Source organism: Electrophorus electricus, chromosome 1 (assembly GCF_013358815.1).
Source record: "Electrophorus electricus isolate fEleEle1 chromosome 1, fEleEle1.pri, whole genome shotgun sequence".
Lineage (NCBI taxonomy): Eukaryota > Metazoa > Chordata > Actinopteri > Gymnotiformes > Gymnotidae > Electrophorus > Electrophorus electricus.
Window position 1 is genome coordinate 35,436,300 of NC_049535.1, and position 17,500 is coordinate 35,453,799.

At 44.8% G+C, this 17,500-nt stretch overlaps 1 protein-coding gene across 5 annotated transcripts in view; it reads right to left on the reverse strand.

Annotated features, from left to right (window-relative positions):
• arhgap23a (Rho GTPase activating protein 23a) overlaps positions 1-17,500 on the reverse strand; it is a 65,134-nt gene that overhangs the window by 25,972 nt on the left and 21,662 nt on the right. For 3 of the 5 annotated variants that reach the window (XM_035523324.1, XM_035523297.1, XM_035523272.1), the window contains exons 1-2: positions 12,389-13,059; positions 2,427-2,624 (exon numbers count right to left, since the gene is read on the reverse strand). In XM_035523324.1, coding sequence (XP_035379217.1) covers positions 2,427-2,624; positions 12,389-12,601 — 411 coding nt within the window. In that variant the 5' untranslated portion in view covers positions 12,602-13,059. Of the gene's footprint in view, positions 1-2,426; positions 2,625-12,388; positions 13,060-17,500 lie in introns of those variants that run through there. The other 2 variants (XM_035523397.1, XM_035523368.1) reach the window with 1 other exon arrangement.

Genomic DNA, 17,500 nt, shown 5'->3' on the forward strand with positions numbered 1-17,500 from the left:
TTCCTGCATGGCAACTGAAAGCAGCGCTGAACAGTTCTATTTTGGAGGATAGAATTCTACCCCAGGATTTCGCTCCAACCCCCTGGATTACTTAATTAGCCTCGCTAATGTGGCAAAGGAACATATGCTTATGTGTCTAGGTAGCACGTTAGAACCCAGCAGACCCTTGGAGCTCCAGAAATGGAAGAACCTGCTTTAAGCTTGGGTTAATACTTACTTATTTTTGGTATGTTATTAGAATGGTTTTTTTTTTTAAAGAATATGCTCTCTGTGGGAACATTGTTGGCAAATATTCATCAGACATACTAAATAAGCTACAAACATGATGAGAGCATCACACTGACAATTGCAAAAGTCTCTCATTGTAACAACAGAGGGCAGCAGTGAGCAAACAACACACTACTGAGCAGAGAAGCAGATACCAAAAATATTGATCTATGTACCAATAACACTGCTATGTTATACCAATAACACTGATATATACCAATATCAAAGATCTATATATCAATAGCACTGATCTATAGACCAATAACACTGATCTATATACCAATAACACTGATATATACCAATAACACTGATCTATAAACCAATAACTGTGATATATGCCAGTAACACTGATCTATATACCAATAACACAGATCTATATACCAATAACAGTGATATATGCCAATAACACCAGTATATACCAATAACACTGATCTATAGACCAATAACAGTGATATATGCCAGTAACACCAGTATATAACAATAACACTGATCTATAGACCAATGACAGTGATATATGCCAGTAACACCAGTATATAACAATAACACTGATCTATAGACCAATGACAGTGATATATGCCAGTAACACCAGTATATAACAATAACACTGATCTATAGACCAATAACAGTGATATATAGACCAATAACACTGATATAGACCAATAACAGTGATCTATAGACCAATAACACTGATCTATATACCAATAACACTGATATAGACCAATAACAGTGATCTATAGACCAATAACACTGATCTATATACCAATAACACTGATATAGACCAATAACAGTGATCTATAGACCAATAACAGTGATCTATAGACCAATAACACTCCAAAGAGGGACACAGTGACACTGAGAGTGATAAAGAGAAACAGGGGATGAGAGAGAGAAAGAGAGAGAAGGAGAATGTGAAACAGAGAGAGAAAGCAAGTATAGAAATGAGATGTTTTATACTAACATAACTTTTTAGAATAAAAGGAGTTATTTTACATGTATGCCACATCGTATGGAAGTCGTATCTATAGTGTAAGAGCCATTGTTTTAGTGCATGTGTTGAGAGGCTCACGGCTCTGCACCAATCACACGTCCCAATACAAGGACATCATGTGACTGCGGAACATTCAGGAGACAACAGAAGCGGACAGAACAGAAGAGGTCAGGACCCACTGTACCCTCTTCCCTGGTACGTCCTGGCTGTGTGTGTGTGTGTGTGTGTGTGTGTGTGTGGTGTCTGTCAAACACAACAGAGGCCTTTTCACATAAAGGACAGACTGCAGCTGTGGATGAGTGGGCATATGCAATCGTAATAATGAGACTTTGTTCACACACACACACACACACACACACACACACACACACACACACAGTGAGCAAACTCAACATCAATACCTCTAGCTGATCCTGTCCACACCCCAAGCCTGCACAGTTAATACTGCCTCTTGCTTCCACATGTACCTAGATAACCCCATAATTCCCTCTGATGTGGATTAATGTGGATACTCCACACCAGTGTGACCATATGATGACGTCAGCGGGCATACCAGAACCTACGAGAGTCTGGTAGGCTCTTGGAGTGTGTTGGAGTAACCGTGAGAGTGTCTCAGTCTGCTTTTTACCTCTTAGGAATATTTCGACTTTGTCTCCTGTTATTTTCCAGTAAAATTTATTCAGATTTTTCTTTTTGTCATTCTTTTGTTTCTTTTAGCAGCAATCGGTGGTGTTTTAGCAGTAATAAGTTGTGTTTTAGCAGCAATTGGTGGTGTTTTAGCAGTAATAAGTGGTGTTTTAGCAGTAATCTGTGGTGTTTTAGCAGCGATTGGTGGTGTTTTAGCAGTAATAGGTGGTGTTTTAGCAGAAGTCAGTGGTGTTTATAGCGCATTTGTCTTCTTGCTTTTAGTGGTTTGCTCCTTCCGGAAGCGCGAATGCTAGAAGCTCAGAGGACATTCTTGACACGCCAGCGCTCCGATCAGGACTGCCAGTTAGGAGCTGGTTACAGAACCGTGTTTCTGAGTCTCGACTGACTGTGTAGGGCATGCTAGGCTGTTCGCACCTACCAACAGACCATGCTCGCTATCTGGTCGTGTGCACACTAGTTTTATTTTGCGGTTGCTAAGAGTGAGTTGACTGCGATTGTTGGGCTTGTTGCTGGGCGGATTTACCTTGAGGCTGGTGTGCAGCGCAGACTCGGGCGGGTACACGATGAAGTGGCGAAGAGTGAAGCCGAAGCCCTGAGAGTTCTTCCGGAGCACCAGCGTCCGCGGACCCTGCCAGGACATGCCTCTCCCCTCAGCCCCGCCCCCCACCACTGGTCGAGGGTTCTCATTGGACAACAAGATCTCATCCCTTCGCCCCTTTGCCTGACGGAAACAGAAACAGAAAGGTGAGGGTTCAGTAGACAGACACTCAATAAAAACGCTCAAGATTCTGATAAGACCACAAATGGGAATTTTATTCTCAGCCCAAATTTTTGTCTTTTTCCATGGACTTCCCTCCGGGAAAATTCTACTGATCAGAGTGACCACATGATCTCAACATCATCTGAACCAACTAAAAACAGTGAAAACCTGATGAAAAGTAATCCGAAAATCTCACTGATTATGCATAATCCTATATAATCCATTTAATCTTTTAGGTAATCTGTAACAGAACATATGGGAAGATTTTCAAATACTTTCGGAATCCCAGCAGTTATGTTGACCCACTGACACATTCCAGTCTCTTACTAAGCTTTAGTCAAGACACAGAGAAAGTGTTCATCGATAGATTCCGAGGTAAAACCTACACGGAAGATTAGCCAAGGATAGAGAGTGAAAAAATGGCATGAAGACCAACGGAGACATCCCGGTGAATTCCAAAGGGACACACCTTTATTTGTTGTCCCATAAACATGTCTCACCAGAGTGTAAGACTGGCCATCATGTTCGACAGCTAAGCACAAGAAGCTCTGCCCCACCGCTGTGAGTGGCTGCCTCACAATCGCCCACATCTGTCAATCATCCCGGACCAACCTAACAAACAGGACCCCAGCCGGGTGTCAGCGGATTGGAGGGGGGGGCACAACATTCTCACAGCTCTGCCCACCATGATGATACGTTGCCTCGGACACGCCACAGGGAAGTTCGTGGTCCTGGATTCTGCTCTCCACGACCTTCAGAAGCAGCGTCGGGAAAACCAGGAAGGGGATTTTCTGTGAAAAGTCCCGGGACTCTGGAAGTTCTGTAAAATCACTTTATGGGTTGGACTGGTGAACCTCAGGGCCCTTGATGAAGTGAACTGGGAACAAACAGGACTACCCATCACTGCCGTAATTGTATAGAATTAGCCGAACACTCCGCTAACAGTCCACTAATCACACACTGCGCCCGTAGGAAATGTTGGGAGAAATAAACCCTCCAGCCAAACCCGTGTCATTCCTTCTGTACGTGCGGTCTGGCTATATATAGGACAGTGTGGTCCCTACCTCACTCAGGGAGCTCTGCTGGGTGCTGGGAGAGTCTCTGGTGGGTCAGGACGGGTGCTGAGGGGAGCATGCGGGCAGCTATTTGGTCAGAGACTATATACACATATACAGGGAGAAGAGCTTTGTGCAGAGGGGGAGGATATTCAGGAGTGTGTGAAGATATTCAGGAGTGTGTGAAAATATTCAGGAGTGTGTGAAAATATACAGGAGTGCAGGAGTGTGTGATGATATACAGGAGTGTGTGAAGATATTCAGGATTGTGTGAAGATATTCAGGAGTGTGTGAAGATATTCAGGAGTGTGTGAAGATATACAGGAGTGCAGGAGTGTGTGATGATATACAGGATTGTGTGAAGATATTCAGGATTGTGTGAAGATATACAGGAGTGTGTGAAGATATTCAGGAGTGTGTGAAGATATTCAGGAGTGTGTGAAGATATACAGGAGTGCAGGAGTGTGTGAAGATATACAGGAGTGTGTGAAGATATTCAGGAGTGTGTGAAGATATACAGGAGTGTGTGAAGATATACAGGAGTGTGTGAAGATATTCAGGAGTGTGTGAAGATATTCAGGAGTGTGTGAAGATATACAGGAGTGCAGGAGTGTGTGAAGATATACAGGAGTGTGTGAAGATATTCAGGAGTGTGTGAAGATATTCAGGAGTGTGTGAAGATATTCAGGAGTGTGTGAAGATATACAGGAGTGCAGGAGTGTGTGAAGATATACAGGAGTGCAGGAGTGTGTGATGATATACAGGAGTGTGTGAAGATATTCAGGAGTGTGTGAAGATATTCAGGAGTGTGTGAAGATATACAGGAGTGCAGGAGTGTGTGAAGATATACAGGAGTGTGTGAAGATATTCAGGAGTGTGTGAAGATATTCAGGAGTGTGTGAAGATATACAGGAGTGCAGGAGTGTGTGATGATATACAGGAGTGTGTGAAGATATTCAGGATTGTGTGAAGATATTCAGGAGTGTGTGAAGATATACAGGAGTGCAGGAGTGTGTGATGATATACAGGATTGTGTGAAGATATTCAGGATTGTGTGAAGATATACAGGAGTGTGTGAAGATATTCAGGATTGTGTGAAGATATTCAGGATTGTGTGAAGATATTCAGGAGTGTGTGAAGATATTCAGGAGTGTGTGAAGCAAGGGAGCAAGTGAAGGAGGTTTGTGCTAGTTTACTACAGATAACAGATAACAGACCTCTAGCAGTCTGTTATCTGTAGTAAACTAGCACAGTTCCTTCAGCACCCCCCCCAGTACCTAGTGACCTGAAGACACACTCACACTCACACACACTCACACACACACTCACACACACACACACTCACACACACACACACACACACACACTCACACACACACTCACACTCACACACACACACACACTCACACACACTCACACACACTCACACACACACTCACTTAAACAAGTCTGAATATAGCGGTGAGTGATGTAATCTGGTTTTTCCATTCCACTTCCCAGCAAGTTATTTGTAACCCTCTCACAGAGGCAGACAGAGTACTAGAACAGGGAAGTGAGGCGTGAACAGGGATCAGAGTAAACAGGGATAAGAGTGAACAGGGATCAGAGTAAACAGGGATAAGAGTGAACAGGGATAAGAGTGAACAGAACAGGAGTGAACAGGGATCAGAGTAAACAGGGATAAGAGTAAACAGGGATAAGAGTGAACAGGGATCAGAGTAAACAGGGATAAGAGTGAACAGGGATAAGAGTGAACAGAACAGGAGTGAACAGGGATCAGAGTAAACAGGGATAAGAGTGAACAGGGATAAGAGTGAACAGAGATAAGAGTGAACAGAACAGGAGTGAACAGGGATGAGTGAACAGGGATAAGAGTGAACAGAGATAAGAGTAAACAGAGATAAGAGTGAACAGGGATAAGAGTGAACAGAGATAAGAGTGAACCGAGATAAGAGTGAACAGGGATAAAAGTAAACTGAGATAAGAGTGAACAGAGATAAGAGTGAACAGGGATAAGAGTGAACAGAGATAAGAGTGAACAGAACAGGAGTGAACAGGGATGAGTGAACAGGGATAAGAGTGAACAGAGATAAGAGTGAACAGAGATAAGAGTGAACAGAGATAAGAGTGAACCGAGATAAGAGTGAACAGGGATAAGAGTGAACAGGGATAAGAGTGAACAGGGATAAGAGTGAACAGAGATAAGAGTGAACAGGGATAAAAGTAAACTGAGATAAGAGTGAACAGAGATAAGAGTGAACAGAGATTAGAGTGAACAGAGATTAGAGTGAACAGAGATAAGAGTGAACAGAGATTAGAGTGAACAGGGATAAGAGTGAACCGAGATAAGAGTGAACAGGGATAAGAGTGAACAGAGATAAGAGTGAACAGAGATTAGAGTGAACCGAGATAAGAGTGAACCGAGATTAGAGTGAACAGAGATAAGAGTGAACAGAGATAAGAGTGAACAGAGATTAGAGTGAACAGAGATAAGAGTGAACAGAGATAAGAGTGAACAGAGATTAGAGTGAACAGAGATTAGAGTGAACCGAGATTAGAGTGAACCGAGATAAGAGTGAACAGAGATTAGAGTGAACAGAGATAAGAGTGAACAGAGATTAGAGTGAACAGAGATAAGAGTGAACAGGGCAGCAAGGCAAACACCAACACCAGAGGGAAAGACAAGAGAGATCTGAACAAGCTCCAACATGCTGAGTTTCCACCACAAGCTTCCTCCAGGCACTGAGAATTCCAAAGCCCTGTTATTACATCTGAAACACACACACACACACACACACACACACACACACACACACACACACACACACACACCCCTGCAGGCTCAAAAACTATTCCACTACCCCCTACCAATTCAGTAATGTCCTGCAGGCATTTTCTTGGTGCTAAGAACAATTCCTCATTAACTCTACATGTAATAATGAGTCAATTAGCTTGTCAGGCTGTGTGCATGTGTGTGTGATAGAGAGAGATAAACAGAGAGAGAGAGAAAGTGTGAGAGATATAGAGAGAGCACACCACACACAAACCCCGTTGATCCGCAGTACTACCTCAGATCTGGGGTCAGCACACCACACACAAACCCCGTTGATCCGCAGTACTACCTCAGATCTGGGGTCAGCACACCAAACACAAACCCCGTTGATCCGCAGTTCTACCCCTTTCGCACCTTAACAGCACTACAACACTGACATAACAGTAACATAACAGTGATGCATAAGCGAAGTAACAGTGCCACAATAGTGCTATAATAGTCACGTAACAGTGCCACAATAGTGCTATAATAGTCATGTAACAGTGCCACAATAGTGCTATAATTGTCACGTAACAGTGCCATAATAGTGCTATAATAGTCACGTAACAGTGCCATAATAGTGCTATAATAGTCATGTAACAGTGCCATAATAGTCACGTAACAGTGCCACAATAGTGCTATAACAGTCACGTAACAGTGCCACAACAGTGCTATAATTGTCACGTCACAGTGCCACAATAGTGCTATAACAGTCACGTAACAGTGCCACAATAGTGCTATAATTGTCACGTAACAGTGCCACAATAGTGCTATAACAGTCACGTAACAGTGCCATATCTGTGATGTATAAGTTATGTAACAATTCCATACTAGTGCTGTAACAGTGATGCAACTGTGGCATAACAGTGCTATCGTGCTGATCACAGCTTAAGAGTCGTCCATCTGGAAACACAGGCAGATCAACAGAGTACACACACACACACACACACACACACACACACACACACACACACACACACACACACAGAAACAAACACACACACACAAACACATACTCACACACACAAAAACACACACACAAACACATGCCTAGAACCCTAATACCTATAACTATCCCAATATACATAACTACCCCTTATACACGTAACTCCCCCAATACCTGTAACTACCCCAACACACCCAACACTCCAATACATGTAACTCCCCCAATACTCGTAACTCCCCCTAACACACCCAACACCCCAATACTTGTAACTCCCCTAATACCCATAACTCCCCCAATACCCCTATCTGCCCCTAATACCTGTAACTCTACACTACACTTGCTGTATTTCAGGAAATAATAATAAATGACAGTTGTTCAAAGCTTCCTCTGACTTAACAAGAAATAAATCTCACACAAAAACCAGCAGCACCTCAGTTTCCACAGAAAGAGTCCACTTACTGTGTGGTTGTCTGCGTGCGCATGAGCACGTGCATGTAAACCTGTCTGGCTGCTCATCTACTGGTGCCTCTGATTGTTAAACTGGGTTTTCTGCATTTACAGCCACGCCACGGTGAACCCATCAACCCAAACACAGAAACCAAACGCCCCAGGAAGCAAGTACAGCCTGCTAGAAATCAAATCCTTTGAACGGCTCTCCAGCGTCGGCTGTCTCCTTCACCCTGCTGTCCATTGAGGGCCATTTTCACGTGCAGTATCCCAAACGACCCAAAAGGAGGGAAGTCAATAGGTTGTGAATACCCACCATAACCTTGAACCCTCCATTGCGTGTACAATCCCTAAATGGCCAACCCATCGGGAAGGGTTTAGTCACTACAGACAGTTCCAGTGGTATTCCAAGTCGGGTTGTTTCATTCCAAAACCATTCCATTTTTTCCCATGCCCCTGTCACATGACAACATCATCCTGGGCTCCCCTGGTTGGCTAAACATGAGCCACACGTATCCTGGTCTCAAGCTGAACTGGTGGCATGGAGTTCTCGATGTTACAGTGACTGCTCATCTTTCAATTTCCCTGTTTGCTCCACCTCGTAGAGAGTCCCTCCATACCTGACCTCCAGATTTCCGTATAGAGCCTATGGGGATGTATTCAGTAAAGCACACGCCTCTACCTTACCTCTTCACAGACGGTGGGACTGCGCTATAGACCTCCTTCCTAGATGTGCTAAACCGTATCCCCTCTTTCGTCCAAAGGACAAGGCTATGGAGGACTACGTGCAGGAGGCTCTTAAACAGGGGTTCATACGTCCGTCTGCTTCGCCCCTCGCTGCAGGATTCTTTTTTATGGAGAAGGGGGTGGGTTGTAGCCTTGCATAGACTATAGGTCTCTGAACAAGGTGACCAGGAAATATACTTCCCCTTTACCGTTGATCTGTCACCCGTGAGAGATTATGCGGGAGTCCATTTTCACAAAGTTGGACTTATGGAATGCATACAACTTGATTCGCATAAGGGAGGGGGATGAGTGGAAGACTGCATTCGTAACAGCTCGGGGGCATTATGAGTATTTGGTTATGCCCTATGGCTTGGCAAACAGTCCCTCAGTATTCCAAGCATCTATGGACAAGATATACCAGGATATGATAGATAGACAGCTTCTTTACTGTACACAGCTGTTTTGGCCAGGCTCTGACAACATCATCTCTATGTCAAGGCTGAGAAATGTGAATTCCATCTGACATCCATGACCTTCTTGGGCAGTGTTATATCCCCTGGCAAGATTTCCATGGACCCCAAGAAGGTTACAGCAGTAGTAGACTGGCCCACGCCAGTTTCTGTCAAGGAATTACAAAGGTTTCTAGGATTTGCCAATTTCTATAGAAGGTTCATTAGGAGCTTCAGCAACATAGCTTCGCCCCTGAAGAAAACTATAATGGACACCACCAACAGAGGAGGCCTCCCGGAGACTGAAGGGGGCGCTCATGTCTGCTCCAGTACTGCGTCAACCAGACCCCTCGCTCCCCTTCCTAGTGGAGGTGGATGCCTCTGAGGTGGGAGTGGGTGCGCTACATTCCCAGAGATCCCAGTGATCGCCAGCCAAGTTATTTCCTTGTGCTTTTTTCTCCAGGAAGCTCCAACCTGCAGAGAGAAATTATGATGTGGGGAATCGTGAATTGCTGGCGATGAAGTTAGCCATTGGGCAACGGAGGCACTGGCTGGAAAGAGCACAACATCCCTTTGTGGTACTCACACATCACTAAAACCTGGAGTATTTGAGGACAGCCAAGAGACTAACATCTCGACAGGTGGGATGGGCCCTCTTCTTTTCATGGTTTCAATTCTTGGTCTCCTACATTCCAGGGTCTAAGAACAAGAAGGCAGACATGCTATTCTGCGTACACGAAAGAGAAGAAAGGCCTGAGAGAGCTGAGAGCATCCTCGCGGAACACTGCTTTCTGGCTCCGGTCCGGTGGGCTTTTCAAAAAGAATTGGAGGAGGCCCAGAGCAAAGATCCTGGCCCAACAGAATGGGCCAGAATCCTGGCCTAAACTCCCTCCAGGGAGACAGTACGTCCCCACGAGTCTGAGGGGTGACCTAGTGAGATGGGCCCATACGTCCTGGTTGTCCAGGAAATATTGGTGGGGATCCCTGGTTGAAGACATGCAAGATTTTGTCATGTCATGTCTGACATGTGCTCAGTCTCTCCACTGGCAAACTGCACTCTTTGCTCATTTCAAGTGTCCCTGGTCTCACCACTCTATGGACTTCGTCACCGACCTGCCTGTCTCAGAGGGAAATGCGGTGATCTTGGTGACAGTAGATCAATTTTCCAAAATGTGCCGACTGATTCCCTTCCCCTCTCTACCTACAGTCAAGGAGACCACAGATGCGATCTTCACTTTGCGTGTTCGGACTTTCTGGGTTGCTGGAGGGAGTAGTGTCGGACCGGGGTTCCCAATTTGCCTCTCGGTATTGGAGACAATTCTGCGAGAAGCTCAACATCGTTGCCAACGAGATTCCTCAGGCAATATTGCACAACCCACTCCGAGTGGTCCCAATACTTACCATGGGCAGAGTATGCTCACAACTCCCCCATGCACTCGTCTACACACCTGACTCCTTTCCAATGTGTCTTCAGTTTCCAGCCAGCCTTCTTCCCTTGTGACAGTGCTCCCACAGACCTTCCAGCCCTTGACCACTGGTTCCGCAATAGTGCCAAAACCTGGGAGGAGGCACACGTTCAGCTACGTCGTGCAGTTCATTCACAAAAGAGGTTTGCTAACCGCCGCCGATGTCCCGCACCGATGTTCCGTCCTGGCCAGAAGGTGTGGGGGTCCACTTGGAACATGAGGTTGGGGTCGTCTTGCCGGAAGTTGAGCCCTCGCTACATCGGCCCCTTCAAGGTGCTCAAAAGAGTCAACCCGCTTTCCTATGGAGTGCAGCTCCCTTCCACCTACCGCATTAACCCCACGTTCCACGTCTCGTTGCTAAACCCGGTACACTATAGCGCCTTCTGCTTGAACTCTGTCCCTGTTACTCCTCCGGCCCCCTGGATATTGAGGGTCAGCCTGCCTATTTGGTACAGGAGATCCTGGACTGTCACAGATGTCAGGATCGGCTGCAGTACCGCATCGATCAGGAGGGGTATAGGCCTGAGGAACGGTCATGGGAACTGCCGCGTAGCATCCTGGACCCCTCGCTCATCGCGGATTTCCACGCCTCCCACCCGAGTCGCCCTGGTCCTAGGGGCCGGCCGAGGAGAGCTCGGGTTGGGTCGTCTGGTGCCGCCCGTTAGAAGGGGGATTCTGTAACGGCATCGGTCCTGCTTACCAGCCTTTCCCCGTCCAGACGTAGATCAACCTTGCCTGAATATTGATCGTTTACACCTGTCTCTTGATTCATTTTTTTTTATAACCTCCCGGTTCCCATAGCATCCTCGTGAAGTACTGTATTCTCAATAGCGAGCGTTCCTTGTTCCTGTTGTTACTCCCAGATTTTGACCTCTGCTTCCCTAGACGACACCTCACTCTTAGCCCTTTGGATTATCTTGGATTCTGCTGGCAGGTTTGGATGCTGGACTGTGCCCTCCACTCTCCTCTTCCTCGTTCCCCTCCCGTCTAATTCACCTCACAACTCCTTCCTGTACTGCAAATAAACTCTTGCATTTGGATCCACACCTACTTGTGTCCTGATGCTTCGTTACAACAATGTGAGCTCATTTTGAGAGACAGAGCTGTACGCAGTAAAGAATTCAACCAGGAAAACTGAAGTAATACGGTGTGTGTGTGTGCGCGAGCGTACCAGCTGTGTCTGTGTTTACAGTAGTGAGTATGCCCTCCCACACTGTTCCATGCTACATTCCTTTAAATGTGAAAAAGCAATTACAGACAAACACGCACACACACCCACCCACACACAAAAATATATATACACACACACACACACGCAAGCACACAAACATACACACACATGCACGAACACACACACAGACAAACACGCACACACACTCACCCACACACAAAAATATATATACACACACACACACACACGCATGCAAGCACACAAACATACACACACATGCACGAACACACACACACGCACACACACACACACACACACACACTGTCTAGACATCCTCTAAATGTCATTTGTAGTAAACATAAAGTTACAGGGTAAACAGCCCATCCTCCAGGTCAGATACAGAATTTAGAAACCCAAAGAGTCTTTGTTTACCAGACCCCTCAGCAGGCCCTGAAGTGCGCGGGACTGAGCTGTTCCAACAGGCCCTGAAGCGTGCGGGACTGAGGCGTTTCAGTAGTAGGTTCAGTAGCTAGAAACCACTTTAGTGCATTTGAATGAAACATTACACGGATATACTGCTATGTACAACCACACACACGTATGCACGCACGCGCTCACACACACACACACAGACACACACACACACAGCTTACCCTGTTGTCATGAGTGGATGACTGCAGATCTTTGCTGGTTGATTCCTGTGTGCTCACGGGTGTGTGTGTTCGGAGGGGCGTATCGCCCTGTAACACAGCGACCCAGACGCAGCGAGGCTCAGGTGTGCTGCAGTCGACCCCCACGGCATTGTGAAAGGCCCACCCGGCAACACCCACCCGCACACACTCTGTAGGCAAGGTCGCTGTCCACATCTCTCACACACAAACAACCTCCACCAGGATCTTGTTGAAGTGTCAGTTAAAGATCATTTTAGTCTGCAGTTGTGTAGTCCGTGAAAAGTGGGAAAGAAAATGGAAAAAACAGAAAATGTAAAGATTTAAAATGGAAGGAAAGTCAGGCTGATGCCAGAACCATCACTGGAAAAGAGAAAATTCAGAACTTTGGAAGTTCAACATTCCCAAATATTCCACACTTCCCTTTTGCTCGACTGGAGTCCTTCAGCATTCCACATCTAATCCAACAGGTTCCATTGTTAGAGGCTCCGAATCTTGGCAGCGCACGCGCGCACCCCCCCACACACACCAAACACAGACGGGTGTGTGAGTGTGTTCGAGCATGTGAGGCACGTGGCAGACAGAATAGCTTGAAGCAGATTAAATCCGAAAGATCCCAAAGAATCAGTCTCCGTTCTCACGTCTCCGCACGGCAGAGCTGATATGTGCCGGGTGGGAGCCCCAACGCACTGGCTGGATAATGACAGCATCCCACACTGACTGGCAGTTTGCCTCCTCACCCCTCCCTCTCTCCCTCTCTCTCTCTATTTCCCTCTCTCTCCCTCCCTCTCTCTCTCTCTCTTTCCCTCTCTCTTTCTCTCTCTTTCCCTCTCTCTCCCTCCCTCTCTCTTTCCCTCTCTCTCCCTTTCTCTCTCTCTCTCTCCCTCCCTCTCTCTCTCTCTCTCTTTCCCTCTCTCTTTCTCTCTCTTTCCCTCTCTCTCCCTCCCTCTCTCTTTCCCTCTCTCTCCCTCCCTCCCTCTCTCTCGCTCTTTCCCCATCTCTCCTCCTCTCTCTCCCTCTCCCCTCTCTATCTATCTCTCTCCCTCCCTCTCTCTTTCCCTCTCTCTCCCTCCCTCTCTCTTTCCCTCTCTCTCCCTTTCTCTCTCTCTCTCTCTCTCTCTCTCTCTCTCTCACTCTCCCTCTCTCTCTCTCTCTCTCTCTCTCTCCCTCCCTCTCTCTTTCCCTCTCTCTCCCTCCCTCTCTCTTTCCCTCTCTCTCCCTTTCTCTCTCTCTCTCTCCCTTTCTCTCTCTCTCTCTCCCTTTCTCTCTCTCTCTCTCTCTCTCTCTCTCTCTCTCTCTCTCTCTCTCTCTCTCCCTCTCTCTCTCTCTCTCTCTCTCTCTCTGTGTGACACAAGTCTTTCACTTTCTTTTTCTCTTTCAGAATGCACATCCAAAAGTCTCTCTTCACGTTCCTGGAAAATTCTGCCAGACCCATAGTGAAGGAGGACTGGTCTCTCTCCCTTCTCAGGTTTCTCAGGGTCTGTAATTCTTCTTTTACATCTTAAATCATCCCTCAATATTGAAGGACTGCAAACTGCTAATTAAACATCAGCACACAGGTAGGAACCATCACTAACCCTGTGTGTGTGTGTGTGTGTGTGTGTGTGTGTGTGTGTGTGTGTGTGTGTGTGTGAAAACAAACCACATGACACTGTCTCTCTGTCTCTCTCTAACTCCTCCGAGAAACCATACCTAGTTAAAACCCAGAGTTACTCTATCTGTGCTGCTGTGGTGTTCAGCTGGTTGGGTGTCTGTTTTGCCCAGTACTGAAGGGGCAGTGAAGTGTGGAGCTCCCGTTTAATAAGCAGACAGACACAGACAGGGATACAACCACAGACACAGCCACAATCACAGATCAAAGATTCACACACACATACCCACACACACAAAAGGAAGCACAAAAAAGTGCTCACAGACAGAAACTCTAGGTAGGTTTGTCAAACTGTCTCAGGTGTAAGAGAGACAGGCAGGTGGCAATGTCAAAACAGCAAGCTCTCTGAATAAACAGTCTGATTTTAAACACACACACACACACACACGCAAACACACCTGAGATCCGTTACAAATGAGGACAGACAGGTTTCACCTGCTGCACAACAGGACATGCGACAACATGAAGACAGAAAGACATGTTCACTAAGGCACTAAGGGGCATGTCATACACACACACACACACACACACACACACACACACACACACACACACACACAGTGTAATACACACACACACACACAGTGTAATATACACACATACACAGTGTAATATACTGCAGTGTAATATACTGCAGTGTAATATAATACAGTGTAATATACCACAATGTAATATACCACAGTGTAATATACCGCAGTGTAATATAATACAGTGTAATATACCACAGTGTAATATAATACAGTGTAATATACTGCAGTGTAATATACCGCAGTGTAATATAATACAGTGTAATATACCGCAGTGTAATATACCGCAGTGTAATATAATACAGTGGAATATACTGCAGTGTAATATAATACAGTGGATTATACCACAGTGTAATATACTACAGTGTAATATACTGCAGTGTAATATAATACAGTGTAATATACCACAATGTAATATACCAGTGTAATATACCGCAGTGTAATATAATACAGTGTAATATACCACAGTGTAATATAATACAGTGTAATATACCACAATGTAATATACCACAGTGTAATATACCGCAGTGTAATATACCGCAGTGTAATATAATACAGTGTAATATACTGCAGTGTAATATACTACAGTGTAATATACCGCAGTGTAATATAATACAGTGTAATATACTATAGTGTAATATACCGCAGTGTAATATACCGCAGTGTAATATACTACAGTGTAATATACTGCAGTGTAATATACTACAGTGTAATATACCGCAGTGTAATATAATACAGTGTAATATACTATAGTGTAATATACTGCAGTGTAATATAATACAGTGTAATATACCACAATGTAATATACCACAGTGTAATATACCGCAGTGTAATATACCGCAGTGTAATATAATACAGTGTAATATACTATAGTGTAATATACTGCAGTGTAATATAATACAGTGTAATATACCACAATGTAATATACCACAGTGTAATATACCGCAGTGTAATATACCGCAGTGTAATATAATACAGTGTAATATACTGCAGTGTAATATACTACAGTGTAATATACCGCAGTGTAATATAATACAGTGTAATATACTATAGTGTAATATACCGCAGTGTAATATACCGCAGTGTAATATACTACAGTGTAATATACTGCAGTGTAATATACTACAGTGTAATATACCGCAGTGTAATATAATACAGTGTAATATACTATAGTGTAATATACTGCAGTGTAATATAATACAGTGTAATATACTGCAGGTTTTTATAGAATCAGTTTGTCCGGAAACTCTGAGTGCTACACTGGCATTTTTACTACCATCTCCCTGTCCCTCTGTGTGTGTGTGTGTGTGTGTGTGTGTGTGTGTGTGTGTGTTTGTGTGTGACTTAAGCAGTACTGTAATATGTGCATTTGTGTGTGTGTGTGTGTGTGTGTGTATGTGTGACTTAAGCAGTACTGTAATATGTGTATTTGTGTGTGTGTGTGTGTATGTGTGACTTAAGCAGTACTGTAATATGTGTGTGTGTGTGTGTGTGTGTGTATGTGTGACTTAAGCAGTACTGTAATATGTGTATTTGTGTGTGTGTGTGTGTATGTGTGACTTAAGCAGTACTGTAATATGTGTGTGTGTGTGTGATTTAAGCAGTTTTATAATGTTTTATAATGTTTGTAAACTGTAATTAGTAACTGAGTACATCAGAGATTTACTTTCGCTTCCTTTTACCTTTTTAACCTGTTCAGTAGTAGCTAGGACTGTTCTGTAGTATATAGGACTGTTCAGTAGCAGCTAGGACTGTTCAATATCAGCTAAGAGCTAACTCAGCTATAAGCTAAGTTCAGTAGCAGCTAGGACTGTTCAGTAGTATATAGGACTGTTCAATATCAGCTAAGAGCTAACTCAGCTATAAGCTAAGTTCAGTAGCAGCTAGGACTGTTCTGTAGTATATAGGACTGTTCAGTAGCAGCTAGGACTGTTCGGTAGTATATAGGACTGTTCAGTAGCAGCTAGGACTGTTCTGTAGTATATAGGACTGTTCAGTAGCAGCTAGGACTGTTCTGTAGTATATAGGACTGTTCAGTAGCAGCTAGGACTGTTCTGTAGTATATAGGACTGTTCAGTAGCAGCTAGGACTGTTCGGTAGTATATAGGACTGTTCAGTAGCAGCTCAAAAAGCTGCAGGCACCAGGAGCCTGACGCAGAGCTACCAGACCAGAAGATATCAAATAGCAAAAGCAGTTTAGACTGACGTGAATCTGCCTCCTGTGAGTGTCTGTGCGTGTGGGTGTGTGGGTGTGTGTGTGTGGGTGTGATGTTTGTATTGCTGTGTGTGTGTTCTAACATGGTTCATTTTTAGCTGTAATCCCCAGTAAAGGTTTCAGACATGTCTGCCCCATGTTGAACTTCCACAGCTGACAGTGTGCAGTGCTAACACCAGCCTCACTGGTGCAGACTCAGCCAGGCCGAATGCACTCAGCTGTTTATGGAATCACTCCTTACATCAATTAATTGAGTCTAAAACTGCCCTCTGACCAAAAAATAGTCCAGCTTTCCTTTTTGTAGACAAAGTGTGACATCGTTTTACTGACAAAACCTGTAATTAATGAATATGTTAATTACAGTCAGATTAATGTCGGGTAGTCATTTATCCATACACGTCTCACGGTGTGTGACCTGAAATGGCTTAAAAAGCTATCCCCAGCACAGGAACACACCTAGTCCATCACCAGGTGAGCCCATAGCACCTGAAGTCTCGCCTCCGGGCCCGGTTGCCATAGCGCCAGACTAAGCCACGCCCAGCTCACGTGGTTTTGTAAAAGTAGCACAAAACATGCTGTGAGATAAAAAACAAAAATAAAAAGAGTAGGAGGGCAGAGTATTGATGTGTAGCTAAACCATCTGTGAGAGAGAGAAAATGGTAGAGGGAAAGTCAGTGATGGAAAGCAGAACCCAGATGGTCCAG